General features: G+C 60.2%; 3 protein-coding genes across 3 annotated transcripts; all 3 read left to right on the top strand.

The window, feature by feature from the left end:
• Positions 1-1,700: 1,700 nt before the first annotated feature.
• Positions 1,701-9,274, top strand: LOC135313429 (uncharacterized). Its single transcript, XM_064452231.1, has 8 exons — positions 1,701-2,028; positions 2,117-2,254; positions 2,778-2,892; positions 3,113-3,253; positions 3,837-3,992; positions 4,338-4,439; positions 4,713-4,815; positions 5,484-9,274. The coding sequence occupies exons 1-8, from the start codon at positions 1,958-1,960 to the stop codon at positions 5,687-5,689; spliced, it is 1,032 nt and encodes a 343-aa protein (XP_064308301.1). The 5' UTR covers positions 1,701-1,957; the 3' UTR covers positions 5,690-9,274.
• Positions 9,275-10,119: 845 nt separating this feature from the next.
• LOC135313633 (maestro heat-like repeat-containing protein family member 7) lies at positions 10,120-18,236 on the top strand. The gene is made up of 12 exons (XM_064453255.1): positions 10,120-10,363; positions 10,548-10,702; positions 11,038-11,185; positions 11,451-11,638; positions 11,727-11,864; positions 12,388-12,502; positions 12,958-13,098; positions 13,372-13,548; positions 13,682-13,837; positions 14,183-14,284; positions 14,558-14,660; positions 15,329-18,236. Exons 1-12 carry the CDS (start codon positions 10,145-10,147, stop codon positions 15,532-15,534), a joined length of 1,848 nt encoding a protein of 615 aa, XP_064309325.1. The 5' UTR covers positions 10,120-10,144; the 3' UTR covers positions 15,535-18,236.
• A 1,728-nt stretch (positions 18,237-19,964) lies between these two features.
• On the top strand, positions 19,965-21,743 carry LOC135313632 (maestro heat-like repeat family member 5). Its single transcript, XM_064453254.1, has 5 exons — positions 19,965-20,208; positions 20,393-20,547; positions 20,883-21,030; positions 21,296-21,483; positions 21,572-21,743. The coding sequence occupies exons 1-5, from the start codon at positions 19,990-19,992 to the stop codon at positions 21,741-21,743; spliced, it is 882 nt and encodes a 293-aa protein (XP_064309324.1). The 5' UTR covers positions 19,965-19,989.
• The last annotated feature ends 3,589 nt before the right edge of the window (positions 21,744-25,332 follow it).

The raw sequence follows: 25,332 nt of genomic DNA, 5'->3' as shown, positions 1-25,332 counted from the left end.
GCCGCCTGAGCCTGCGGGGAAGGCTGGGTGGCTCCCGGCCTCTCCCTGCCCACAGGACAGCTCTCATCAAAGAGCCCCGGGGAACACCACTTGTGACCGGCTGCCCACTGGATTGAACTCCCTTCAGCACCACTCTTTGGGACCGAGCTTGCTGTCCTGCCCCTCCTCCTAGCCTGCGTGTCTTTCCTTTGTGGAAAAAGAACAATGGAGGAAAAGTCAGCCCTGAAGGAACCAGGACCCTCAGGAGAGGGTGACCAGCTGTGCCCGCTTTCCAGCAGCCATCGGCTGGTTCAATATTAAAACATCAAGCGCTACTTAAGGAATGCTCGATCAAAACGGAGTTTAGATTCACGCTAATTAGACATAGGCAATGCCTCTTCTTTCCAACGTGGGGGTTGTTCCCTTACAACATGGACACCCCCCTCCAGCCCTTGTAGTGTCCCCACCAGCCCCTGTCCTGGGGCTGGCGCTGCCTGGGGAGCACGGGGCTCGGCTGTGTTCAACAGCCTCTCCTGCAGGCCCTCAGCTCTGCCTATGCTTGGTCTTTTGTCACATCCAGACGGGGACCTGCCAGAAGAGGAGCAGGAGCAGCAGCAGGAGCAGGAGCCCACCTGTGTCCTCAAGCCCACTGAGCCTGAAGACACCACCATTATGGCCATTGAGGGCATGGCGGGCTCAGGCTCCTGTGACGCGGAGGCTTGTGCTGCCATGCAGGCTCTGCTGGCGGAAAGTGATGTCTCCAGTTTGGAGCATGTACGTAGCCTGTGGCTGGGCTCAAGCCCCCTGGGGACCATGTGCCCCCTGGAGTTGGGTCCGCTGGGCACCCAGCAGCCTTTTAGGCCAGCACAGCATGGTGGGAGGGGAAGCACTTCTTGGGGGAAGCTGGGGAGACAGCTGGCGCCGGCAGCACTTCAACTCCCAGCCGTGTCTCCTCCAGGTGCCGAGCGTTGTGAGGTGCATCTACCGGTGGCTCACATCCAACACGGATGTGTCTGCCACGCAAAGGTTGCCCAACGCCCTTGCGGAGCTGACCCACGCGCACCCCCATGACGTGGTGGTGACGCTCCTGCGCTGCGCCCCATCGTGCGACAGGTACGGGGCCCAACTGCCTTGAGGGCTCTGGGCCTTGAGAGCCCATCAGCCTGTAGAGCCCGCCCCATGTTGGCTGCCAGACAGACGGAGGTCTTCTGGCCCCTCTGGTTCCTAGGCCTGGCATGTCAACCCTAGAGCCTGCTGCTACGCTCCCTCCCTGCCCCTCGAGGCACTGTTGCTTGGCCACCTGCTGCCCGCAGGTGCAGGCCCGCTGGCTGCTGCCAGCAAGGGGCAGTGGGCAGAGGCAGGGCTGGCAGCCAGCACAGGACCCCGGGGGTGCCCAGGCTGCGGCGCTGTGGCCGAGACCCCGCTGACACAGAGCTCTGGGTCTGCAGAGCTGCTGCGGCCATGTGGAGGGTGATGGTCTCCACGATGAGGACTGCAGACAAGGTGCTACTGGAGCTGCTCCCTGTGCTGGCAGACTGGCCGCTGCACAGCACGTTCACCTCCGACGGGGACAATAAGGACGTCTTTGCCCTGGCCATGAGTTTCTGGAGATGGCCTTTGATCACCCCCAGCGTCGCCTCTCCAGGAGGCTCCCAATCCTCCCCCGCCACTGCATGCCCTTGCCTCCCGCGCTGGGCTGCAAACCTAGCTGAGGGGCAGGTTCAGGGGCAGCCAGGCTGGGTGCTCCCCCTGCGTCTCCCATGGCCCAGGGCAGCGCCTGAGCCTCTGTCACCCAGCTCAGGCCCTGCCATGGAGACATCTTGGCACTGAGCGCTGACTCCGGGTGTTTTCTTTTCTGCAGGCAACCAGGGCACTGTGGGAGATTCTCCAGCTACCCAGGCGCCCACAGAGGCTGAAGGTGCATTTCCCATGCCTCTTCCTGGCTCTACTCTCCCAAATTTTCTTCAGCACCGAGCAGATGCCAGAGGAGGTTGACACCTTCTGGAGGGGATGCCAGTGGGAAGGCTGCCTTCCCACCAACCCCAACAGGTGCTCCATCCCAGTCTGCCGGTCCCTGCTATGGCCCCGGAGCTGTGGCCAGGGAACTGGCGTGACCTGGGCTTTGCTCTGCACACAGCTTTGCAGTGCTGACCGTGAAAGCACTGCTCTGCCGTCTGGGGTATGAGAATGTGGTGTTTGAAGTGGAACGTAAGCGTGGCTGGGACACACTTCTCAACGCTGAGACCCACCACTACGCCATGGGCCTGCTGGCCAGGTGAGATCCCCCTTCTTCCCACTCCCCCTGCCATTTCTCCCCTGCAGGCAGGGCCCTCCACACAGTCCCCTTGGTCGTGGCTGAGAGGGCCTTGTCCACCAAGGGATGGCCCAGCAGACCGGAAAAAGCCTGCGAGAGGGGTGCACAGGAGCAGCCATGTCCCCAAAGCGCCAGCATCCCCTCCCATGGGGCCTGAGGGGCTGAGGGCACAGAGCGGGGGGTCTGTCTGCAGGCAGCCCCAGCCAGGGCAGCCCACTGGGGCAGGGCAGGAAGCACTGAAGGCCAGCGACAGAGCCTGGGGGACATGAGTTTCCCCCAGGCAGGAAAGGGGTCTCCTCAGAAGGAAAGGCTTCAGGGCAGGAAGGGTATTTTTCCAGTCTCCTCCGCAAAAGGAGCCTGCTGGTGTTGGCCACTACCTTTCCCTTGGTGAGGAGTGGTGGGGAAAGAGCAGGCCTGTGTGAGTCAGTCTCAAGTGAGGTTGCCACCCTGCTCAGGGTCAACGGTGCTTTCTTCTCCCTGCCAGAGAAATGCGTGGTATCTCGAGGTGCTTGCGTTACTGCATTGCACGATACCTGGTCGAGCAGCTCAACAGGAAGGAGCCACGCTGGGAGGTCCCTGCCATGGCGCTCTTTCTCGAGGTGAGCGTGATGGCGAGTGCTGCCTCGCTGACCTTCCTCCCACCACGCTGCCCTCCTGTAGCCACAGCTGCAAGGGGAGCCCTGTCGGTGGAGCTGGGGCAGAGGGTCGGCTCCACTGCGTGCCTTTAGCCCTGCTGCTGGGGTGACACTTGTCCACCCCTGCAATTCGTGCTGTGGTCCTGCCGGACAGGTACCCCTGTCACTGCTCTGTGTCTTTCAGCTCTTGACCGCTTGCCCTGACATAAGGGGATGGGGTGTCCACATCCTGCAGTTCAGCCCAAGGTACCTGCGGAGTGAGTGCAGAGAGATGCATTGCCTGGTGCTCAGATGCTTCATCCTGCTCATCGATAGACCCTTAATGGTGAGAAGGGGGCAGCCAGCCAAAGCCATGCTGGCAGTATGGGGCTGGGTAAGGGGTGCTGGGCAGCACAGTTGCTTGGCCTTGGCTGGGCTCTGGGAGCGGTGGCAGCTGCTCCCAGCTCTCCTGCCTCCCCGGGGGTTCACCTGCTCGAGTCCTTCGGGGCAAGCCTCTGGCTTCTGAGCCCTGAGGCAGCAGTGTGGGCTTGAACTGCCAGAGCAGTTTTGGCACTGCAGCCTTTTATGGCTTCACAACACAGCATTGTGTTCCACGCAGGCCAAAAGAATGACCTTCCTGCTGCCACGTCTCATAGAGTTACTGCGGGATGCAGATGGGGAGGTGGTCGGGAAGACCCTCTGTGTGCTCAGGAAGGTGCTCCAGGCCAGAGACCTCCCCCTTGCCAGCCCCATTGCTCTGCAGCTGGCTGAGAGGCTCCTGCCACTCTTTGACAGCGTAAGGCTTTGTGCCCCCTACCGCGGGTGCTGGGTGCTGCCGGGAAACTTTGTGCCCTGTGGATTTTCAGGCCTGTACCCAGGTGAGCCTGGAGCGGCTGGCGATGAGGTCTTGCCCTCTTCCTTTCCACCAGGACGCCAGCTATGTGCAACTGCTTTCCATTCGCCTCTTCCGAGACGTGATGGTGATTATAGCTGCATCGGGAAAAAAGCCACTGAGGGCACACATTTACCAGAGCCTGATCCCCCTGCTCTGCTGCCTGCACGATGAGAACGAGCGCGTGGCAGAGGTGAGGATTTCTGTCCTGCCGGTGACCCTGTGAGAGGGGGCTCAGCTGCCTTCTGCCCTGGCGCTTGGCGGGCTGCCGCGCTAGTCTCCTCCCGGCCTTGGCCGCGGAGCGGTAGCTCTGGAGGACATCTGTCCTGCTGCCCTGGCCGCACCATGTGCCTGAAACGGGGGTTGACCCACTCCTCTGCCCAGGCACTGAACCAAGGGATGCCAAGGGACGCATTCCCTAGCTGCTGCGCCTTCCCAGCAGGGGCCAGGAAAGGCCCTTAACCCTGCCCAGGTGCAGAGGACGCAGGTCCTGTGCCCTGGGCAGCGGTGCCATCTCCCAGTCTCTGCTGCTCTGCAGGCCTCTCGGGAAACCTTGCTTCAAGCTACCGAGTTCCTGAATAAGGGGAAGCTCAGGCAGCTGCTGGAGATGGAGCAGACATGGGCGGTCGCCGAGTGCCTGGTAAGGATGGCCCCAAAGCACCCAGAGCCAGCCTGGACAAGCCCCCTGCCACCAGTGCCCAGTGTACTGACGGAGCCCTGTCCCAGCTGGGCTTTGGCGGCAGAGCGGCACCACAGCTCCCCGGGGAGCACCCAGCCCTCTGCTCCCCCCAAACCCCGGCACCAGCCGGCTCTTGCCTGGGCATGACGGGTCTCCTGGCAGCAAAGGCCAGTCCTGGGTGCAGGGGGAGGCTCTGCACCAACCCTTCCCTCCGTCCCCTTCCGCTCTCTCCAGCTGGCAGAGCACAGCAGCAGAGCAGATGAGTACCTGCGCCAGTCCCTGCTGTACCTGCAGAGCCCACAGGAGTCCGTGCGAGAGGTGGCCGTCAGGTTCATTGGTGAGCCACAACCCCCCGGGGGTCCCTCCCTGCCCCACTGCAGCTTATCCCCAGCCCCGGCTGCTGCACCCGCAGCAGGAATTGCCCCGGTGGCTGTGGAGCCCCAACTACCTGATGCCGGGTCAAGGGTGCCCACGGGGCTCCCTGCTGCCCTCTCCCACCCCTGCCCTCGGGCATCATGCTCGGGGATCGCCCCAGGCTCGGCCCTGCCGAGGGGAGGAAAGCGTGTAGCTGAGCTGGTGTGGGAAGGCTGTACTGCTGAGGCTAGCAGGATTTGTGATGGGCTGTGTGTTCCCAGGGCTCGCTGGGCGGCACGTGAGGGGTCAGCAGGAGCAGAAGCTGCAGGTCATCTACGAGGGTGCGTGAGGGCAGCGGGGTGTCAGCGGGGTCTGGTGGGGAGGAGGAAAGTCCCTGAGCAGGGAGCTGCAATCCCTGCCCCGGCTGGAGAGGGCTGTGCTCCCTGCACGGACGAGGGGCGACATGGGCAGAGGGGAGAGAGATTTCAAGGGCACGTTGGGTATTTGTGGCCAGCGCCTTCCAGCTCATCCTGTTGGCCCTTGCTCCCTCCTGGCCATGGGAAGAGCTGGGTGGGGTGGCCCTGGCAGGAGGGGTTCCTGGGTCTCCGCAGATCCAGGTTCTGACCGTGCCCCTGTTCCTCTCTGTTCCAGCCCTTCAAGGCATGACAAATGATGTCAGCATCTCCGTCTCAAACCTGGCAGCTCAAACCCTGTTCCTGCTAAGAGGCACAGAGAGAAATTCTTCCACCAGCTCCAGGCTGCTGGGGATGTACGACCACCTCCGCAGCGCATGGAGGAGAAGGCCTTCTCTCCGGGGCAGTGGCTGGCTGTGCTGCTGGAGCTCTGCGCAGAGCTGATCGTGGGAGCTCTGTGTGCTGGGGCCGCCTGAGCCTGCGGGGAAGGCTGGGTGGCTCCCGGCCTCTCCCTGCCCACAGGACAGCTCTCATCAAAGAGCCCCGGGGAACACCACTTGTGACCGGCTGCCCACTGGATTGAACTCCCTTCAGCACCACTCTTTGGGACCGAGCTTGCTGTCCTGCCCCTCCTCCTAGCCTGCGTGTCTTTCCTTTGTGGAAAAAGAACAATGGAGGAAAAGTCAGCCCTGAAGGAACCAGGACTCTCAGGAGAGGGTGACCAGCTGTGCCCGCTTTCCAGCAGCCATCGGCTGGTTCAATATTAAAACATCAAGCGCTACTTAAGGAATGCTCGATCAAAACGGAGTTTAGATTCACGCTAATTAGACATAGGCAATGCCTCTTCTTTCCAACGTGGGGGTTGTTCCCTTACAACATGGACACCCCCCTCCAGCCCTTCAATCCAAAAATGCCCACGGACCCTCACAGGGAAACACAGACAGGAGAGGAATGCTCCCTCAGCCGGTCACCTCCTTTAAACAGCCACATCCTGGCCGTTGCTTTGCCGCCTCCCAAACGCCAGCGCTACAGCCAAGAGGCCCCATGGGCTGCAGCGACCCATTTGGTGCACGTGGGACCGCTCAGGGAAGGAAGCCCGGGGCAAAACATGCGGGGCACCCAGGTGCAGCAGCCGAGAGGGATGTTGGCCCTGGGATTTCGAGGAAGCTGCCCCTGCCCCAGGAGGCTGCCCCCTCAAAATGCTGTCATGTCCAGAGAGAGAGTATGGTGGAGCAGCAGAGCCGCCCCATGTTGCACCCATTTTGGAAGGGCAGTGGGAGCTGAGACGGGTGTCAGGAGCCGGCCAGCGAGGTGCTGGGGGCTGGGGGTGCAACATTTGGGGTTCAATTTTATAGAGGAGAGAAAGGAAATGCACGGGCACTTTCTTCTAATCCCATCTAAAAAGAAACACCAGGCCTTACAATGCCACGCAGCAGAGCCATGGACGTGCCTGCTAGCCATTAATCTTTACTCCTGCGGGTGGCCTTGGTCCACAGGTTGGGCCCTCTGTTCCCCTCAAAAGCCATATTTTTCATCATGGAGGTGGTTGTGATGCGGGGGATAGGCTGATCAGAAATTGGTGACTCCCCTAGCAGAGACGGATGATCATCCACCTCCTCACGTCCCTGTCTTCATTCTCACAACTACTAGGTGGTGTGCTGGAGAGTTTCATGCCCACCTGGCCCATGGGGTATTTAGCTGGCTGTAAGTAATGCCTCCGCGCGCTCTCAACGCGCTCCTAGTGCCACCCGCCTCTTCTTCACAAGCAATGAGGCCGAGGCCTTGCAAGCTCCTGCTGCTGGGGAGCTCATCGAGCAAAACCATCTCAGTCAAGCCCATCAGCTTAATCTTTGCATCCACACTCGCTAGCAAGAGATTGTCTTGAAAGAAGAGATTGCTGTGGAGGGCCACAAGGGTTCCGTCCTCCTCTTCTGGGCTGTCAGAGCCGAGCATTGCCTGAACACCAGACATTACCCACCAGCATCCAGCGAGACCGCTTCCTGCTGCCAGGCTGAGTCTTTGTCTGACGGCCCTGTGGAGAAGTGCGTGGAGAGCATGTCCCAGCTGTGACCGAGAAGCAACTCAGTGAAGGCCCAGGATGGGTAGCGGTGACAAGCTCTGGCTTATCAATTGGTCCCCCAGCGTAGTGGCCAGATGGCTGAAAATAGGGGCCGATGGGGGATCATTCAGAAGGCCCATGGCCTCCCTTGGTCTGAGGTGGGATGCATCAGCTTTTACAGTCTTGCAGCAAAGACACAGCAGGGTGTTGTTCAGAGCTAGGTAATCCCCCCCATTCCCAGCCGTGAAAAATCCCAGATGTGCAGGTTCTGCAAGAGTAGAAAGCGGAGGCGCCTCCCTGCACGGGCTTTTCTCAGTCCTGGTCTGCCCTGGGGACACTTCAATCCGGCTTAATATTTGGTACATTCTTGTGAGCAGCCATCCCTTACTTTAACACGTCTTTCCTTTGCTAGCGTCTGGTGGGTTAATCCCGGTAGGCAGGTCAGCCCCGCACAGCCCATCACTCCCTCCCCGCCAGAGGGCTGGGGCTGAGGATCAGCAGGTTAGAAGTGAGAACACTCGTTGAGCTGAGGTAAAGACAGTTTAGCAGGTAAAGCAAAAGCTGCACGTGCAAGCGAAGCAAAAGAAGGAATTCAGTCACAGGATCATAGAAGAGCCCAGGTTGGACGGGACCTCAGAAGATCATCTGGTCCAACCTTTCACGGGAAAGGGAGCCTAGCACCCAGGCCCCCTTGTCACGTCTCAAAAAGCTCCAGCGATGGGGACTCCACCACATCCCTGCGGAGGTGGCTCCAGGGGGTGATTGTTCTCACTGTAAAAGATTTCTCTCTTGTGATGAGCGGAAACCTCTTCCGGCGCCACTTGTACCCTTGTCTTCTCCTTGTGGCTCCTTCTGAGCAGAGCGCCTCCACCCTCTTTGTAGCTGCCCTTCCAGTACCGGGATAGTGCCATTGGCTTCCTCCTGAGCCTGCCCTTCTCTAGGGAGAAAAGACCCAACTCTTTCAGTCTTTCTTTGTTGGGCAGGTTCTCCAGCCCTTTCATCATCTTTGTGGCCTCCCCAGACTGCCTGCATCTTTCTTGAACTGTGGGGACTGGAACTGGACGCAGTACTCCAGGCGCTGCCTGACAAGCACTGAGTAGAGTGGGATGATCACGTCTTGGTCTCTGCTAGCAATGCCCCTGTGGGTGCAACCCGGGACCTGATTTGCCTTTGTTGCCGCAGCGGTGCACTGCCGACTCACGTGCAGCTTGTTGTCCACCAGGACCCCCAGGTCCCTTTCAGCAAGGTTGCTTCCCAGCCACACGGATCCCAGCCTGTCCTGAGCTCTTTGCTTATGTCACTGCAGGTACAGGAGTTTGCACTTGTCTTTGTTCGAGTTCATCCTGCTCTTGCTAGCCCACTCTTCCAGCCTGTCCAGGCCTCTCAGTAAGACGGCTCTCCCTTCTCGTGTGTTCGCCTCACCACCCAGCTTGGTGTCATCAGCACACGTGGTGAGGGTGCTTTCAATCCCATCGTCCAGGTTATTTAGGAAGATGCTGAAAAAGCCTCTGAGAGTCACCTGTTAGCCAATTTCCCGCCCATCTCACAGATGACCCATCCAGTCTGTACCTTGCCAGCTTGCCCAACTGGAGACTGTGGGAGACACTGTTAAATGCTTTCCTGAAGGCCAGGTAAACCACGCCCACTGCTCTCCCCGTCTCAGGAGAAGATGTGATTTTGTCATAGAAGGTGATCAGGCTAGTCTGGCATGATTTGCCCTCAGTAAATCCGTGCTGGCTTCGTGTCTGTGGGAGGACACTTTTGCAGTGACGGCGGCCATTAAACCAGGCACCCAAATACACTGAACCCCAAACCGGACCTGCACATCGCTGCGTCACAGAGCATGAAAGCAAGATGCTCAAAATGGACATGAATGAAGCCTATTCGATAGCACTGCTCTCACTGAACAAGCATTATTAATACTCTGTATAGAAAACTGATGAATACCCCAACAATAAATATTTTTTAGTGGAAGCCAGAAGGGGGTTTGTGCTGCGAGGCGGCTTCGGAGCTCCTTCTTGCCCAAGCTCGGTGGCCCTGTAACAAGGTGCTGCTGATGGGTGGCCCTGAAAACTGGGCTGCCCCAGGGACGGGCTGGCGGGAGGCCCTAAGGGGACGGGGCAGCTGGAGGCGCCAGGGGACAGGTATGTGTCAGCAGGTGACCCGCCGTGACATGGGCACTGCCCATTGGATGGCACGTGGCGGCGTGTCACAGGACCCTTTGTGACCTGCCCTGATATGAGCAGTGGTGGTGACGTGGCCACCCCACAGCGCCCAGAGGACGCGACAGGACAGGACGGGACGGGACGGAGTGGGGCTGCGGGGAGCCCCTGAGCAGCCACCTCGGTCCCTTCTGAACCGCACCTGCGACGCTTTTCCGACGCGTCTCCCACCCCTGCGACCGCAGCCCTCAAGGCCGGGCCTCAGCAGCATGGCAGAGAGACCCCCCAGTGTGCCCAGGCTGGCCTGGCTGGCAGGGGAGGAGGAGAAGGAGGACAAAGGTACTGGGGCTGACCCGGTTTGGCAGCCCGATGAGGTGGAGGTGGTTCAGCTGCTGCAGGCGTGAGAGTGGCTGAGCTGGGCCACAGGGCTAGCGGCTGCAGCCGCCTTGGCCCCATCCCATCCCCTATGGGCATTCCCAGGGCAGGAGGGGCCGAGGAGGGTCCCCACGGCTGGGCTCCGGCCATGCTCCATCCAGCGGGCACCCCCAGCCCCAACCTGCAGCCGGGGAGGTGGGGGGTAGTGTCCCCACCAGCCCCTGTCCTGGGGCTGGCGCTGCCTGGGGAGCGCGGGGCTCGGCTGTGTTCAACAGCCTCTCCTGCAGGCCCTCAGCTCTGCCTATGCTTGGTCTTTTGTCACATCCAGACGGGGACCTGCCAGAAGAGGAGCAGGAGCAGCAGCAGGAGCAGGAGCCCACCTGTGTCCTCAAGCCCACTGAGCCTGAAGACACCACCATTATGGCCATTGAGGGCATGGCGGGCTCAGGCTCCTGTGACGCGGAGGCTTGTGCTGCCATGCAGGCTCTGCTGGCGGAAAGTGATGTCTCCAGTTTGGAGCATGTACGTAGCCTGTGGCTGGGCTCAAGCCCCCTGGGGACCGTGTGCCCCCTGGAGTTGGGTCCGCTGGGCACCCAGCAGCCTTTTAGGCCAGCACAGCATGGTGGGAGGGGAAGCACTTCTTGGGGGAAGCTGGGGAGACAGCTGGCGCCGGCAGCACTTCAACTCCCAGCCGTGTCTCCTCCAGGTGCCGAGCGTTGTGAGGTGCATCTACCGGTGGCTCACATCCAACACGGATGTGTCTGCCACGCAAAGGTTGCCCAACGCCCTTGCGGAGCTGACCCACGCGCACCCCCATGACGTGGTGGTGACGCTCCTGCGCTGCGCCCCATCGTGCGACAGGTACGGGGCCCAACTGCCTTGAGGGCTCTGGGCCTTGAGAGCCCATCAGCCTGTAGAGCCCGCCCCATGTTGGCTGCCAGACAGACGGAGGTCTTCTGGCCCCTCTGGTTCCTAGGCCTGGCATGTCAACCCTAGAGCCTGCTGCTACGCTCCCTCCCTGCCCCTCGAGGCACTGTTGCTTGGCCACCTGCTGCCCGCAGGTGCAGGCCCGCTGGCTGCTGCCAGCAAGGGGCAGTGGGCAGAGGCAGGGCTGGCAGCCAGCACAGGACCCCGGGGGTGCCCAGGCTGCGGCGCTGTGGCCGAGACCCCGCTGACACAGAGCTCTGGGTCTGCAGAGCTGCTGCGGCCATGTGGAGGGTGATGGTCTCCACGATGAGGACTGCAGACAAGGTGCTACTGGAGCTGCTCCCTGTGCTGGCAGACTGGCCGCTGCACAGCACGTTCACCTCCGACGGGGACAATAAGGACGTCTTTGCCCTGGCCGTGAGTTTCTGGAGATGGCCTTTGATCACCCCCAGCGTCGCCTCTCCAGGAGGCTCCCAATCCTCCCCCGCCACTGCATGCCCTTGCCTCCCGCGCTGGGCTGCAAACCTAGCTGAGGGGCAGGTTCAGGGGCAGCCAGGCTGGGTGCTCCCCCTGCGTCTCCCATGGCCCAGGGCAGCGCCTGAGCCTCTGTCACCCAGCTCAGGCCCTGCCATGGAGACATCTTGGCACTGAGCGCTGACTCCGGGTGTTTTCTTTTCTGCAGGCAACCAGGGCACTGTGGGAGATTCTCCAGCTACCCAGGTGCCCACAGAGGCTGAAGGTGCATTTCCCACGCCTCTTCCTGGCTCTACTCTCCCAAATTTTCTTCAGCACCGAGCAGATGCCAGAGGAGGTTGACACCTTCTGGAGGGGATGCCAGCGGGAAGGCTGCCTTCCCACCAACCCCAACAGGTGCTCCATCCCAGTCTGCCGGTCCCTGCTATGGCCCCGGAGCTGTGGCCAGGGAACTGGCGTGACCTGGGCTTTGCTCTGCACACAGCTTTGCAGTGCTGACCGTGAAAGCACTGCTCTGCCGTCTGGGGTATGAGAATGTGGTGTTTGAAGTGGAACGTAAGCATGGCTGGGACACACTTCTCAACGCTGAGACCCACCACTACGCCATGGGCCTGCTGGCCAGGTGAGATCCCCCTTCTTCCCACTCCCCCTGCCATTTCTCCCCTGCAGGCAGGGCCCTCCACACAGTCCCCTTGGTCACGGCTGAGAGGGCCTTGTCCACCAAGGGATGGCCCAGCAGACCGGAAAAAGCCTGCGAGAGGGGTGCACAGGAGCAGCCATGTCCCCAAAGCGCCAGCATCCCCTCCCATGGGGCCTGAGGGGCTGAGGGCACAGAGCGGGGGGTCTGTCTGCAGGCAGCCCCAGCCAGGGCAGCCCACTGGGGCAGGGCAGGAAGCACTGAAGGCCAGCGACAGAGCCTGGGGGACATGAGTTTCCCCCAGGCAGGAAAGGGGTCTCCTCAGAAGGAAAGGCTTCAGGGCAGGAAGGGTATTTTTCCAGTCTCCTCCGCAAAAGGAGCCTGCTGGTGTTGGCCACTACCTTTCCCTTGGTGAGGAGTGGTGGGGAAAGAGCAGGCCTGTGTGAGTCAGTCTCAAGTGAGGTTGCCACCCTGCTCAGGGTCAACGGTGCTTTCTTCTCCCTGCCAGAGAAATGCGTGGTATCTCGAGGTGCTTGCGTTACTGCATTGCACGATACCTGGTCGAGCAGCTCAACAGGAAGGAGCCACGCTGGGAGGTCCCTGCCATGGCGCTCTTTCTCGAGGTGAGCGTGATGGCGAGTGCTGCCTCGCTGACCTTCCTCCCACCACGCTGCCCTCCTGTAGCCACAGCTGCAAGGGGAGCCCTGTCGGTGGAGCTGGGGCAGAGGGTCGGCTCCACTGCGTGCCTTTAGCCCTGCTGCTGGGGTGACACTTGTCCACCCCTGCAATTCGTGTCCCCCTTGTGCCAGCTCTCACCCTTCGTCCATCACGGCTCCTTGAAGGACGAGGAATCAGAGGCTGTCGAGGCCTGGGGGGCACAGCAGAGCGGGCGAGCGACCTGCACCGTGTGCCCCGCGGCACAGGGCAGGGAGCCCAGGGGCTCTCTGCGGCGGTTGCCGCCTTCTGGCTTGGCTGCCTGGGGAGGTGCCCACGCCCTGCGCCACTGGCTGGACCCAGCCCTACACGGTGCTGGGGTCCTGCCGGACAGGTACCCCTGTCACTGCTCTGTGTCTTTCAGCTCTTGACCGCTTGCCCTGACATAAGGGGATGGGGTGTCCACGTCCTGCAGTTCAGCCCAAGGTACCTGCGGAGTGAGTGCAGAGAGATGCATTGCCTGGTGCTCAGATGCTTCATCCTGCTCATCGATAGACCCTTAATGGTGAGAAGGGGGCAGCCAGCCAAAGCCATGCTGGCAGTATGGGGCTGGGTAAGGGGTGCTGGGCAGCACAGTTGCTTGGCCTTGGCTGGGCTCTGGGAGCGGTGGCAGCTGCTCCCAGCTCTCCTGCCTCCCCGGGGGTTCACCTGCTCGAGTCCTTCGGGGCAAGCCTCTGGCTTCTGAGCCCTGAGGCAGCAGTGTGGGCTTGAACTGCCAGAGCAGTTTTGGCACTGCAGCTTTTTATGGCTTCACAACACAGCATTGTGTTCCACGCAGGCCAAAAGAATGACCTTCCTGCTGCCACGTCTCATAGAGTTACTGCGGGATGCAGATGGGGAGGTGGTCGGGAAGACCCTCTGTGTGCTCAGGAAGGTGCTCCAGGCCAGAGACCTCCCCCTTGCCAGCCCCATTGCTCTGCAGCTGGCTGAGAGGCTCCTGCCACTCTTTGACAGCGTAAGGCTTTGTGCCCCCTACCGCGGGTGCTGGGTGCTGCCGGGAAACTTTGTGCCCTGTGGATTTTCAGGCCTGTACCCAGGTGAGCCTGGAGCGGCTGGCGATGAGGTCTTGCCCTCTTCCTTTCCACCAGGACGCCAGCTATGTGCAACTGCTTTCCATTCGCCTCTTCCGAGACGTGATGGTGATTATAGCTGCATCGGGAAAAAAGCCACTGAGGGCACACATTTACCAGAGCCTGATCCCCCTGCTCTGCTGCCTGCACGATGAGAACGAGCGCGTGGCAGAGGTGAGGATTTCTGTCCTGCCGGTGTCCCTGTGAGAGGGGGCTCAGCTGCCTTCTGCCCTGGTGCTTGGCGGGCTGCCGCGCTAGTCTCCTCCCGGCCTTGGCCGCGGAGCGGTAGCTCTGGAGGACGTCTGTCCTGCTGCCCTGGCCGCACCATGTGCCTGAAACGGGGGTTGACCCACTCCTCTGCCCAGGCACTGAACCAAGGGATGCCAAGGGACGCATTCCCTAGCTGCTGCGCCTTCCCAGCAGGGGCCAGGAAAGGCCCTTAACCCTGCCCAGGTGCAGAGGACGCAGGTCCTGTGCCCTGGGCAGCGGTGCCATCTCCCAGTCTCTGCTGCTCTGCAGGCCTCTCGGGAAACCTTGCTTCAAGCTACCGAGTTCCTGAATAAGGGGAAGCTCAGGCAGCTGCTGGAGATGGAGCAGACATGGGCGGTCGCCGAGTGCCTGGTAAGGATGGCCCCAAAGCACCCAGAGCCAGCCTGGACAAGCCCCCTGCCACCAGTGCCCAGTGTACTGACGGAGCCCTGTCCCAGCTGGGCTTTGGCGGCAGAGCGGCACCACAGCTCCCCGGGGAGCACCCAGCCCTCTGCTCCCCCCAAACCCCGGCACCAGCCGGCTCTTGCCTGGGCATGACGGGTCTCCTGGCAGCAAAGGCCAGTCCTGGGTGCAGGGGGAGGCTCTGCACCAACCCTTCCCTCCGTCCCCTTCCGCTCTCTCCAGCTGGCAGAGCACAGCAGCAGAGCAGATGAGTACCTGCGCCAGTCCCTGCTGTACCTGCAGAGCCCACAGGAGTCCGTGCGAGAGGCGGCCGTCAGGTTCATTGGTGAGCCACAACCCCCCGGGGGTCCCTCCCTGCCCCACTGCAGCTTAGCCCCAGCCCCGGCTGCTGCACCCGCAGCAGGAATTGCCCCGGTGGCTGTGGAGCCCCGACTACCTGATGCCGGGTCAAGGGTGCCCACGGGGCTCCCTGCTGCCCTCTCCCACCCCTGCCCTCGGGCATCATGCTCGGGGATCGGCCCAGGCTCGGCCCTGCCGAGGGGAGGAAAGCGTGTAGCTGAGCTGGTGTGGGAAGGCTGTACTGCTGAGGCTAGCGGGATTTGTGATGGGCTGTGTGTTCCCAGGGCTCGCTGGGCGGCACGTGAGGGGTCAGCAGGAGCAGAAGCTGCAGGTCATCTACGAGGGTGCGTGAGGGCAGCGGGGTGTCAGCGGGGTCTGGTGGGGAGGAGGAAAGTCCCTGAGCAGGGAGCTGCAATCCCTGCCCCGGCTGGAGAGGGCTGTGCTCCCTGCACGGACGAGGGGCGACATGGGCAGAGGGGAGAGAGATTTCAAGGGCACGTTGGGTATTTGTGGCCAGCGCCTTCCAGCTCATCCCGTTGGCCCTTGCTCCCTCCTGGCCATGGGAAGAGCTGGGTGGGGTGGCCCTGGCAGGAGGGGTTCCTGGGTCTCCGCAGATCCAGGTTCTGACCGTGCCCCTGTTCCTCTCTGTTCCAGCCCTTCAAGGCATGACAAATGATGTCAGCATCTCCGTCTCAAACCTGGCAGCTCAAACCCTGTTCCTGCTAAGAGGCACAGAGAGAAATTCTTCCACCAGCTCCAGGCTGCTGGGGATGTACGACCACCTCCGCAGCGCATGGAGGAGAAGGCCTTCTCTCCGGGGCAGTGGCTGGCTGTGCTGCTGGAGCTCTGCGCAGAGCTGATCGTGGGAGCTCTGTGTGCTGGGGCCGCCTGAGCCTGCGGGGAAGGCTGGGTGGCTCCCGGCCTCTCCCTGCCCACAGGACAGCTCTCATCAAAGAGCCCCGGGGAACACCACTTGTGACCGGCTGCCCACTGGATTGAACTCCCTTCAGCACCACTCTTTGGGACCGAGCTTGCTGTCCTGCCCCTCCTCCTAGCCTGCGTGTCTTTCCTTTGTGGAAAAAGAACAATGGAGGAAAAGTCAGCCCTGAAGGAACCAGGACTCTCAGGAGAGGGTGACCAGCTGTGCCCGCTTTCCAGCAGCCATCGGCTGGTTCAATATTAAAACATCAAGCGCTACTTAAGGAATGCTCGATCAAAACGGAGTTTAGATTCACGCTAATTAGACATAGGCAATGCCTCTTCTTTCCAACGTGGGGGTTGTTCCCTTACAACATGGACACCCCCCTCCAGCCCTTCAATCCAAAAATGCCCACGGACCCTCACAGGGAAACACAGACAGGAGAGGAATGCTCCCTCAGCCGGTCACCTCCTTTAAACAGCCACATCCTGGCCGTTGCTTTGCCGCCTCCCAAACGCCAGCGCTACAGCCAAGAGGCCCCATGGGCTGCAGCGACCCATTTGGTGCACGTGGGACCGCTCAGGGAAGGAAGCCCAGGGCAAAACATGCGGGGCACCCAGGTGCAGCAGCCGAGAGGGATGTTGGCCCCGGGATTTCGAGGAAGCTGCCCCTGCCCCAGGAGGCTGCCCCCTCAAAATGCTGTCATGTCCAGAGAGAGAGTATGGTGGAGCAGCAGAGCCGCCCCATGTTGCACCCATTTTGGAAGGGCAGTGGGAGCTGAGACGGGTGTCAGGAGCCGGCCAGCGAGGTGCTGGGGGCTGGGGGTGCAACATTTGGGGTTCAATTTTATAGAGGAGAGAAAGGAAATGCACGGGCACTTTCTTCTAATCCCATCTAAAAAGAAACACCAGGCCTTACAATGCCACGCAGCAGAGCCATGGACGTGCCTGCTAGCCATTAATCTTTACTCCTGCGGGTGGCCTTGGTCCACAGGTTGGGCCCTCTGTTCCCCTCAAAAGCCATATTTTTCATCATGGAGGTGGTTGTGATGCGGGGGATAGGCTGATCAGAAATTGGTGACTCCCCTAGCAGAGACGGATGATCATCCACCTCCTCACGTCCCTGTCTTCATTCTCACAACTACTAGGTGGTGTGCTGGAGAGTTTCATGCCCACCTGGCCCATGGGGTATTTAGCTGGCTGTAAGTAATGCCTCCGCGCGCTCTCAACGCGCTCCTAGTGCCACCCGCCTCTTCTTCACAAGCAATGAGGCCGAGGCCTTGCAAGCTCCTGCTGCTGGGGAGCTCATCGAGCAAAACCATCTCAGTCAAGCCCATCAGCTTAATCTTTGCATCCACACTCGCTAGCAAGAGATTGTCTTGAAAGAAGAGATTGCTGTGGAGGGCCACAAGGGTTCCGTCCTCCTCTTCTGGGCTGTCAGAGCCGAGCATTGCCTGAACACCAGACATTACCCACCAGCATCCAGCGAGACCGCTTCCTGCTGCCAGGCTGAGTCTTTGTCTGACGGCCCTGTGGAGAAGTGCGTGGAGAGCATGTCCCAGCTGTGACCGAGAAGCAACTCAGTGAAGGCCCAGGATGGGTAGCGGTGACAAGCTCTGGCTTATCAATTGGTCCCCCAGCGTAGTGGCCAGATGGCTGAAAATAGGGGCCGATGGGGGATCATTCAGAAGGCCCATGGCCTCCCTTGGTCTGAGGTGGGATGCATCAGCTTTTACAGTCTTGCAGCAAAGACACAGCAGGGTGTTGTTCAGAGCTAGGTAATCCCCCCCATTCCCAGCCGTGAAAAATCCCAGATGTGCAGGTTCTGCAAGAGTAGAAAGCGGAGGCGCCTCCCTGCACGGGCTTTTCTCAGTCCTGGTCTGCCCTGGGGACACTTCAATCCGGCTTAATATTTGGTACATTCTTGTGAGCAGCCATCCCTTACTTTAACACGTCTTTCCTTTGCTAGCGTCTGGTGGGTTAATCCCGGTAGGCAGGTCAGCCCCGCACAGCCCATCACTCCCTCCCCGCCAGAGGGCTGGGGCTGAGGATCAGCAGGTTAGAAGTGAGAACACTCGTTGAGCTGAGGTAAAGACAGTTTAGCAGGTAAAGCAAAAGCTGCACGTGCAAGCGAAGCAAAAGAAGGAATTCAGTCACAGGATCATAGAAGAGCCCAGGTTGGACGGGACCTCAGAAGATCATCTGGTCCAACCTTTCACGGGAAAGGGAGCCTAGCACCCAGGCCCCCTTGTCACGTCTCAAAAAGCTCCAGCGATGGGGACTCCACCACATCCCTGCGGAGGTGGCTCCAGGGGGTGATTGTTCTCACTGTAAAAGATTTCTCTCTTGTGATGAGCGGAAACCTCTTCCGGCGCCACTTGTACCCTTGTCTTCTCCTTGTGGCTCCTTCTGAGCAGAGCGCCTCCACCCTCTTTGTAGCTGCCCTTCCAGTACCGGGATAGTGCCATTGGCTTCCTCCTGAGCCTGCCCTTCTCTAGGGAGAAAAGACCCAACTCTTTCAGTCTTTCTTTGTTGGGCAGGTTCTCCAGCCCTTTCATCATCTTTGTGGCCTCCCCAGACTGCCTGCATCTTTCTTGAACTGTGGGGACTGGAACTGGACGCAGTACTCCAGGCGCTGCCTGACAAGCACTGGGTAGAGTGGGATGATCACGTCTTGGTCTCTGCTAGCAATGCCCCTGTGGGTGCAACCCGGGACCTGATTTGCCTTTGTTGCCGCAGCGGTGCACTGCCGACTCACGTGCAGCTTGTTGTCCACCAGGACCCCCAGGTCCCTTTCAGCAAGGTTGCTTCCCAGCCACACGGATCCCAGCCTGTCCTGAGCTCTTTGCTTATGTCACTGCAGGTACAGGAGTTTGCACTTGTCTTTGTTCGAGTTCATCCTGCTCTTGCTAGCCCACTCTTCCAGCCTGTCCAGGCCTCTCAGTAAGACGGCTCTCCCTTCTCGTGTGTTCGCCTCACCACCCAGCTTGGTGTCATCAGCACACGTGGTGAGGGTGCTTTCAATCCCATCGTCCAGGTTATTTAGGAAGATGCTGAAAAAGCCTCTGAGAGTCACCTGTTAGCCAATTTCCCGCCCATCTCGCAGATGACCCATCCAGTCTGTACCTTGCCAGCTTGCCCAACTGGAGACTGTGGGAGACACTGTTAAATGCTTTCCTGAAGGCCAGGTAAACCACGCCCACTGCTCTCCCCGTCTCAGGAGAAGATGTGATTTTGTCATAGAAGGTGATCAGGCTAGTCTGGCATGATTTGCCCTCAGTAAATCCGTGCTGGCTTCGTGTCTGTGGGAGGACACTTTTGCAGTGACGGCGGCCATTAAACCAGGCACCCAAATACACTGAACCCCAAACCGGACCTGCGCATCGCTGCGTCACAGAGCATGAAAGCAAGATGCTCAAAATGGACATGAATGAAGCCTATTCGATAGCACTGCTCTCACTGAACAAGCATTATTAATACTCTGTATAGAAAACTGATGAATACCCCAACAATAAATATTTTTTAGTGGAAGCCAGAAGGGGGTTTGTGCTGCGAGGCGGCTTCGGAGCTCCTTCTTGCCCAAGCTCGGTGGCCCTGTAACAAGGTGCTGCTGATGGGTGGCCCTGAAAACTGGGCTGCCCCAGGGACGGGCTGGCGGGAGGCCCTAAGGGGACGGGGCAGCTGGAGGCGCCAGGGGACAGGTATGTGTCAGCAGGTGACCCGCCGTGACATGGGCACTGCCCATTGGATGGCACGTGGCGGCGTGTCACAGGACCCTTTGTGACCTGCCCTGATATGAGCAGTGGTGGTGACGTGGCCACCCCACAGCGCCCAGAGGACGCGACAGGACAGGACGGGACGGGACGGAGTGGGGCTGCGGGGAGCCCCTGAGCAGCCACCTCGGTCCCTTCTGAACCGCACCTGCGACGCTTTTCCGACGCGTCTCCCACCCCTGCGACCGCAGCCCTCAAGGCCGGGCCTCAGCAGCATGGCAGAGAGACCCCCCAGTGTGCCCAGGCTGGCCTGGCTGGCAGGGGAGGAGGAGAAGGAGGACAAAGGTACTGGGGCTGACCCGGTTTGGCAGCCCGATGAGGTGGAGGCGGTTCAGCTGCTGCAGGCGTGAGAGTGGCTGAGCTGGGCCACAGGGCTAGCGGCTGCAGCCGCCTTGGCCCCATCCCATCCCCTATGGGCATTCCCAGGGCAGGAGGGGCCGAGGAGGGTCCCCACGGCTGGGCTCCGGCCATGCTCCATCCAGCGGGCACCCCCAGCCCCAACCTGCAGCCGGGGAGGTGGGGGGTAGTGTCCCCACCAGCCCCTGTCCTGGGGCTGGCGCTGCCTGGGGAGCGCGGGGCTCGGCTGTGTTCAACAGCCTCTCCTGCAGGCCCTCAGCTCTGCCTATGCTTGGTCTTTTGTCACATCCAGACGGGGACCTGCCAGAAGAGGAGCAGGAGCAGCAGCAGGAGCAGGAGCCCACCTGTGTCCTCAAGCCCACTGAGCCTGAAGACACCACCATTATGGCCATTGAGGGCATGGCGGGCTCAGGCTCCTGTGACGCGGAGGCTTGTGCTGCCATGCAGGCTCTGCTGGCGGAAAGTGATGTCTCCAGTTTGGAGCATGTACGTAGCCTGTGGCTGGGCTCAAGCCCCCTGGGGACCGTGTGCCCCCTGGAGTTGGGTCCGCTGGGCACCCAGCAGCCTTTTAGGCCAGCACAGCATGGTGGGAGGGGAAGCACTTCTTGGGGGAAGCTGGGGAGACAGCTGGCGCCGGCAGCACTTCAACTCCCAGCCGTGTCTCCTCCAGGTGCCGAGCGTTGTGAGGTGCATCTACCGGTGGCTCACATCCAACACGGATGTGTCTGCCACGCAAAGGTTGCCCAACGCCCTTGCGGAGCTGACCCACGCGCACCCCCATGACGTGGTGGTGACGCTCCTGCGCTGCGCCCCATCGTGCGACAGGTACGGGGCCCAACTGCCTTGAGGGCTCTGGGCCTTGAGAGCCCATCAGCCTGTAGAGCCCGCCCCATGTTGGCTGCCAGACAGACGGAGGTCTTCTGGCCCCTCTGGTTCCTAGGCCTGGCATGTCAACCCTAGAGCCTGCTGCTACGCTCCCTCCCTGCCCCTCGAGGCACTGTTGCTTGGCCACCTGCTGCCCGCAGGTGCAGGCCCGCTGGCTGCTGCCAGCAAGGGGCAGTGGGCAGAGGCAGGGCTGGCAGCCAGCACAGGACCCCGGGGGTGCCCAGGCTGCGGCGCTGTGGCCGAGACCCCGCTGACACAGAGCTCTGGGTCTGCAGAGCTGCTGCGGCCATGTGGAGGGTGATGGTCTCCACGATGAGGACTGCAGACAAGGTGCTACTGGAGCTGCTCCCTGTGCTGGCAGACTGGCCGCTGCACAGCACGTTCACCTCCGACGGGGACAATAAGGACGTCTTTGCCCTGGCCGTGAGTTTCTGGAGATGGCCTTTGATCACCCCCAGCGTCGCCTCTCCAGGAGGCTCCCAATCCTCCCCCGCCACTGCATGCCCTTGCCTCCCGCGCTGGGCTGCAAACCTAGCTGAGGGGCAGGTTCAGGGGCAGCCAGGCTGGGTGCTCCCCCTGCGTCTCCCATGGCCCAGGGCAGCGCCTGAGCCTCTGTCACCCAGCTCAGGCCCTGCCATGGAGACATCTTGGCACTGAGCGCTGACTCCGGGTGTTTTCTTTTCTGCAGGCAACCAGGGCACTGTGGGAGATTCTCCAGCTACCCAGGCGCCCACAGAGGCTGAAGGTGCATTTCCCACGCCTCTTCCTGGCTCTACTCTCCCAAATTTTCTTCAGCACCGAGCAGATGCCAGAGGAGGTTGACACCTTCTGGAGGGGATGCCAGCGGGAAGGCTGCCTTCCCACCAACCCCAACAGGTGCTCCATCCCAGTCTGCCGGTCCCTGCTATGGCCCCGGAGCTGTGGCCAGGGAACAGGCGTGACCTGGGCTTTGCTCTGCACACAGCTTTGCAGTGCTGACCGTGAAAGCACTGCTCTGCCGTCTGGGGTATGAGAATGTGGTGTTTGAAGTGGAATGTAAGCGTGGCTGGGACACACTTCTCAACGCTGAGACCCACCACTACGCCATGTGTAGGGGAATAGACAGGGATCGGCGACCGGAAGATTACGGGATGTGACGGAAAGATAGACTCCTCCCCATAGGAGTGGCAGGAACAGGAACCGCAAGAGCTATATAAGCGTGTGACGCAGCCAAATAGACGGACATTTTGTATCCATCATATTGGTGTCTGTGCATCACTGTCCCCAGGGTGGGTAGAGCCCTGTGTCCCGGAGGTATGCGGCCCAAGATAAGTTCTCCCGTAGAAGCGTACAGCTACAAGTGGTGACCCCGACGTGATTAGCGGGGAGGCTTGGCAAGTTCGCCGGGGGGAAAAGAGAGCTTGGGGCAGGCAGGGGCGGGACGGGGAGCCGCAGGTCGGCGGGCGCGCCATGGATTCAGTCGTAAAGGTACTGAAGGGATTGGGGAAGGAATATGGTACTTCGATATCGAAGACGCCTACCTCAAAGGCCATCCGATGGATGATTACGCAGGGGCTCATACGAAGTCCCGCAGACATATTTAATAAGGATAAGTGGGTGAGGATTAAAGAGGAGTTAGCCGAAAGGGCTATGATGGGAAAACCCCAGTACATACAGCTCTGGGGAAAGATACACCGATTACTATTGAAAGCTCGGGATGATCAGGAGACAGGGCGGCAGGCGCGGCGGTGCCTGCACGGTGCTACAGGCGACAGTAGCCCGGAAAGAGACCCAGGAGGGGCAGTGGGGACGCAGACAGGGGCAAGCATCGCGGCGGGTGGGAAAGAAGGGGAGAGTTCGGACGGAGTAGCCTGGCCAGCGACTCAGTCTGAGGCTCCCAAGGAGGTGGATCGGGAAGCGGCGGTGTTCCCTGTTGAGCCAGCAGGGCCTTTAGAGTGCCCCCCCCCCGCCCGCATACCCCTGGGACGATTTGGCACAGGCTCGGGAGCCCGCGCGCGGGGAGAGTGACGTGGCAGCGGGAGTGACGGAGCGGAAGGAGAAAGATGACCAGCGCCGGAAGCAGCGCCGGCAGCGGCACCGCCCTCTGCCCGACCCTCGAGACTGGCTCCCGGGGCAACCCTTGAGATGGGAGTCGGACGAGGAGGGGGATTGGGGTGCCTGGAGGGGAGGACAGGGGGAGTATAGAACAACTTCGAGCAGCAGCGAATCAGAAATTGGGGGAGAAACCGATGCCCATATGTGGGAAGAGAGAGCAGCTTGCCTGCGGCGCGCAAAAAAGAGGCATAAGGCAGCAGAGACTCGGAGGACCAATCAGAAGGAGGGAGGAGAGGGACCGTCAAAAGGGGAGGTCCGGGGCGCTGCAGCTCCGGAGGGGTCTCCGGAGGACGTGCTGCGGCAGCTGCAGCAGGTTATGCGCGCACTAGGGGAAGTAACTCGGCAGCAGACAGGACTTTTAACGAAGGGTGCACCCCAGCGACAGTCAGTTGAGTTACCTAACTGGCGGCTGATAGCTAGAGATTGTAGCCTCGATGGAGTAAGGATAGAGATGCCCGGGATCTTCCCTGTCCGATTAGCTCCAGGAGGAGGAGTGGAGTGGACGCCGATAGATGCCAAACTAGTGCGAACTTTATGGCGAGAAATTAAAGAAAAGGGGCTGAAAGACGAAGGAGTAGGATTGCTGCTGGACGCTGCGCATGCAGCGCCATTGACCCCCTCTGATGCTAAGCAGTTGGCGAAAGCAATATTGGCTCCCACAATGTACATACTTTGGAAGGAGGCAATGCACAGTGCCTGCCATGCCCTCGTACAGCAAGTGGCGGCAGTTCCGGGCCACCCGCTGAGGGGGACCATCCTTGACCGGCTCACTGGCAGAAGTCAAGGACTGGAAACCCCGCAGTTGCAAGCAGCAGAATTAAGGGGCAGGGAGCTGCAAGCGGTAACGGAGAGTTCCCGCAGAGCGTATAGCAAAGTGGGCAGGTATGAGAAAAAAGCAGAACCTTGGCAAAAGATACAGCAAGGTCTAGCAGAGCCATTTACAACGTTTTGTGATAGGTTGCAAAAGGCTATTATAGAATCAGAATTGCCACCAGCAGCCAAGGAGGCAGTCCTTATGGATTGCCTCCGAAATCAAGCAAATCCGCAAACACAAGATATCCTCCGCACCCTGGCGGTAGCGGCGCCATTGGGCCAAACCATCAGGCATGTCTTGCGCCAGGAAGCATTGACCCAGCATGGCGGTGCGGGAGCGCACGTCTGCCAGAACACTGACTGTGGAAGCGAAGAAAGGGTGATGGTGCAAGCAGCCGGGGTGGGGCCGATATGTCACTTGTGTGGCCGGCGAGGGCACTTTAGAGCTGGGTGCCCGCTAGCGGAAAGGGGAGGATGTAATGGAGGAGGAGTCCGCCCAGTAGGGAGGTGCTGGGTGTGTGGGAAGCCAGGACACCTGGCAAGAGATTGTCCAACTACGAGGCCGGGAAACGGCCAAGGGAGGGCGAAGCGAGGGGGATTCGCGCCTCCTATGAGTCAAATGACCCCCATCACAGTGCCAACGCCAGGAGCTTGGCCCACCGTAGCGAGCCAAGGGGGAGTGAACCGTCATGCAGGGGGGCAAGATTTGCAGGTTACGGCCCCCGCGTGGCCTTGGTCATAGGCTGTGACTAGAGACCCATGGCAGCAGTGATGATTACCCCACAAGCACCGAGTTACCCGGCACGAATATGCCTGGGAATGTTAGTGAATACCGGGGCAGATGTCACAATAATGCCACTCGAACGGTGGCCACCAACTTGGCCCCTCGCCGTGGGAAAACGTATAATAGGGGTAGGAGGAGAACAACAGACGAGAACTAGTACTTGCCCTGTGAAACTCGAAGTCCTGGACGAGGAGGCAGGGAAGCTCCTCACGGCCGTAGTGACCATACTAGTAGCAGATGGGGTAGCAAGCCCCTTGTTGGGGCGAGATGCCCTTGCCCAGATGGGGATCGGGTTGAAAAATTTATCATAAGGGCCACTGCCTCAGAGGGGCTTCATCAGCACAAGTTAGTGTGGAAAACCGAACAGCCCGTCTGGGTGGAGCAGTGGCCCCTGACAACAGAGAAAACAGAGGCTGTAAGAGCTATAGTAAAACGAGAGCACGAAGCAGGGCACCTAGAGCCCTCGATGAGCCCGTGGAACACCCCTATATTTGCTATAAAAAAGAAAGATAAAAACCAATGGAGGATGCTGCATGATCTTAGAGCAGTAAATCAACAAATGGAGGACATGGGGCCTCTCCAACCTGGCCTACCAGATCTGAGTGCTGTCCCAAGAGGATGGCAAGTCATTGTTTTAGATATCAAAGACTGCTTCTTCAGCATTCCGCTACATCCAGATGATAGAAAGAGATTTGCCTTTACTCTGCCTGCAGTGAACCGCACAGAACCAGGTAGTAGATGGCAGTGGACAGTACTTCCGCAGGGGATGAAAAATTCTCCAGCGATCTGCCAGAGGTATGTGGCTTCTGCATTGCGGCAAGTAAGGCAGCAGTATCAGGGGAGAATCTACATGATCCACTACATGGATGACGTCCTCATAGCTGCGCCCACCGAGGCATTGTGTGAACAAGTCTTTTCAGACACCCAAAGGGGCCTTGCGGGACAGGGCCTCAAGGTAGCTGAGGCAAAGGTACAGCGAGGACCAGTGTGTGGATTTCTGGGTGCTAGAATACAAGGGGATTCCGTACAAGCTC

This window comes from Phalacrocorax carbo, chromosome 5, assembly GCF_963921805.1.
Source record: "Phalacrocorax carbo chromosome 5, bPhaCar2.1, whole genome shotgun sequence".
In the NCBI taxonomy this organism is placed as follows: Eukaryota; Metazoa; Chordata; class Aves; order Suliformes; family Phalacrocoracidae; genus Phalacrocorax; species Phalacrocorax carbo.
This window is presented reverse-complemented; position numbering and strand designations above follow the sequence as displayed.